General features: G+C 35.9%; 1 protein-coding gene across 1 annotated transcript; it reads left to right on the forward strand.

Annotated features, from left to right (window-relative positions):
• Positions 1-1315: 1315 nt before the first annotated feature.
• On the forward strand, positions 1316-2029 carry LOC123988900 (the record flags this gene model as incomplete). Its single annotated transcript, XM_046289658.1, has 1 exon — positions 1316-2029. A coding segment is annotated over exon 1 (714 nt), but the record flags the coding sequence as incomplete, so codon positions are not given.
• Between the last annotated feature and the right edge of the window lie 617 nt (positions 2030-2646).

Consider the following 2646-nt stretch of genomic DNA (forward strand, 5'->3'; position numbering starts at 1 on the left):
TTAAATGTAGATTGGTCTGTGGGATTAAATCAGTATATTAAATTTCATTTTATGTAGATGTAGTAATAATGATATTGTTATTAAATGTATATTACATATCTAATGTAGATATAGTAATAACGAAACTGTTATTATATGTACATTGATCTGTGGGATTAAATCAGTATATTAAATTACATCTGATGTAGATATAGTAATAATGGTATTGTTATTAAATGTATATTACATATCTAATGTAGATATAGTAATAACGATACTGTTATTATATGTACATTGATCTGTGGGAAGGTATCAGTATATTACATTATATCTAATGAAGACATAGTAATAATGACATTGTTATTAAATGTACATTGGTCTGTGGGAATAAATCAGTATACTACATTACATCTGATGTAGATATAGTAATAATGATACTGTTATTAAATGTACATTGATCTGTGGGATTAAATCCGTGTATTAAATATCATCTGATGTAGATATAGTAATAATGATATTGTTATTCAATGTACATTCGTCTGTGGGATTACATCAGTATATTACATTACATCTGATGTAGATATAGTAATAATAATATTGTTATTAAATATATATTACATATCTGATGTAGATATAGTAATAACGATACTGTTATTATATGTACATTTATCCGTTGGAAGGGATCAGTATATTACATTATATCTAATGTAGATATAGTAATAATGATATTGTTATTCAATGTACATATATCTGTGGGAAGGGATCAGTATATTGCAGGAGATCTAATGCAGATATAGTAATAACGATATTGCCATTATATGCACATTGATGGGTGGGAAGCTATCACTATATTAAATTATATCTAATGTAGATATAGTAATAATCATATTTTTACCAAAATTACATTGATCTGTGGGAAGGGATCAGTATATTACATTATATCCAATGAAGATATAGTAATAATGATGTTGTTATTAAATGTACATTGGTCTGTGGAAATAAATCAGTATGTTAAATTTCATCTGATGTAGATATAGTAATAATGATATTGTTATTAAATATATATTACAGATCTAATGTAGATATAGTAATAACGATACTGCCATTATATATACATTGATCGGTGGGAAGGGATAATTATATTACATTATATCTAATGTAGATATAGTAATAAGCGGTTAAATATCTAGGCGTGGTTTTCGAGTCCAACCAAGTTTTTAAAGAACAGATAAGGCGCGCGTGCGATAAAGCTTACGGGTATGCTAATTTACTTGGTCGATTATTGCCAAATACCTATGGACCAGGCTTTATGGCAAGAAACCTGTACTATAGGGTTATGGAGTCCGTGGTCCTGTATGCCACTCCCATATGGGATAGGGCTCTTACATACAGACTAAACGTGTACATCATAAGAAGTACGCAACGAATAGCACTGTGCAGGTTAGCGAGAGCGTATCACACGGTTTCAGCAGATGCAGTTAGAGTTATCACAGGCAACCCCCCCATGGCGATGGTTGCATTGGAAAGGGGTGGGCTTTTCCGTACGATAGAGTCGTGTTCTAGTGCAACAGATGGCGAAGGGCAAAACTCTGCCCGGGAAAAAACGAAGATAAGAAATGAGGAACGGGAGGTCACCATGCGGAAATGGCAGGAGGAGTGGGTTATTTCCACCAAAGGAAGGTGGACTTATAGACTGATCCCTAAGATCGATGAGTGGCAGGAATGGGGACCGAAGATCTTAAATTACCATCTAACACAAGTGCTTACTGGGCACGGGTGTTTTGGTACTTATCTTAAGGAGATAGGTAAAGCGGACACCGATGTTTGTTGGTTCTGCCAGGATGCTACTGACGATCCAGAACACTTTTTACTGAACTGCACTAGGTGGGAACGCCAAAGAAAGAAAATGACCGATGTAGTGGGTACTTTCGTGATGGAGGACCTTGTTAAGATACTGAAAGAGCCTGAAAAGAGGCCGCATGTTATGGAATTCCTTGTAGCCGCCCTCCTGGATAAGGAGAAGTGGGAAAGGGAGAAAATCAAGAATAAGGTAAGTAGGACGATAGCAAGAAGAAGAAGAAGAAGAACAAGACGAAGGAGGAGAAGAATATGAGAGGCCGGAAAGACTGAAGTAGAATAAGAAACATCAATTAGGAAAAGGCTGTAAACAGCAAAAGGCAAAAAAGCCATACAGTAAAAGGATGCACGTGAGGATAAATCCAACCCATGCAGTACGATGTAACGAGGGCGTGGCAAAGCATCCTCCGAAGTAATGCCACTGGGCTATCCCGGAGTGGTGGGAAAGTAGCCACGCGACTGGGCTGAGACGAAACCGGGGAGGGTTTTTAGTGGGTATACCGGGCACATCCCGGGAGTCCCACACTGCTGGGTCCTATAACACCCAGACCCCGCGTGCATAAGAAAGCATTTTCCCCCTCGTTAAAAAAAAAAAAAAAAAAAGATATAGTAATAACGAAACTGTTATTAAATGTACATTGGTCTGTGGGATTAAATCAGTATGTTAAATTTCATCTGATGTAGATATAGTAATAACGATACTGCCATTATATGTAAATTGATCGGTGGGAAGGGATCATTACATTACATTATATCCAATGTAGATATAGTAATAATGATATTGTTATTAAATGTACATTGGTCTATGGG

The sequence above is a fragment of the Osmia bicornis genome, unplaced genomic scaffold, assembly GCF_907164935.1.
Source record: "Osmia bicornis bicornis unplaced genomic scaffold, iOsmBic2.1, whole genome shotgun sequence".
Lineage (NCBI taxonomy): Eukaryota > Metazoa > Arthropoda > Insecta > Hymenoptera > Megachilidae > Osmia > Osmia bicornis.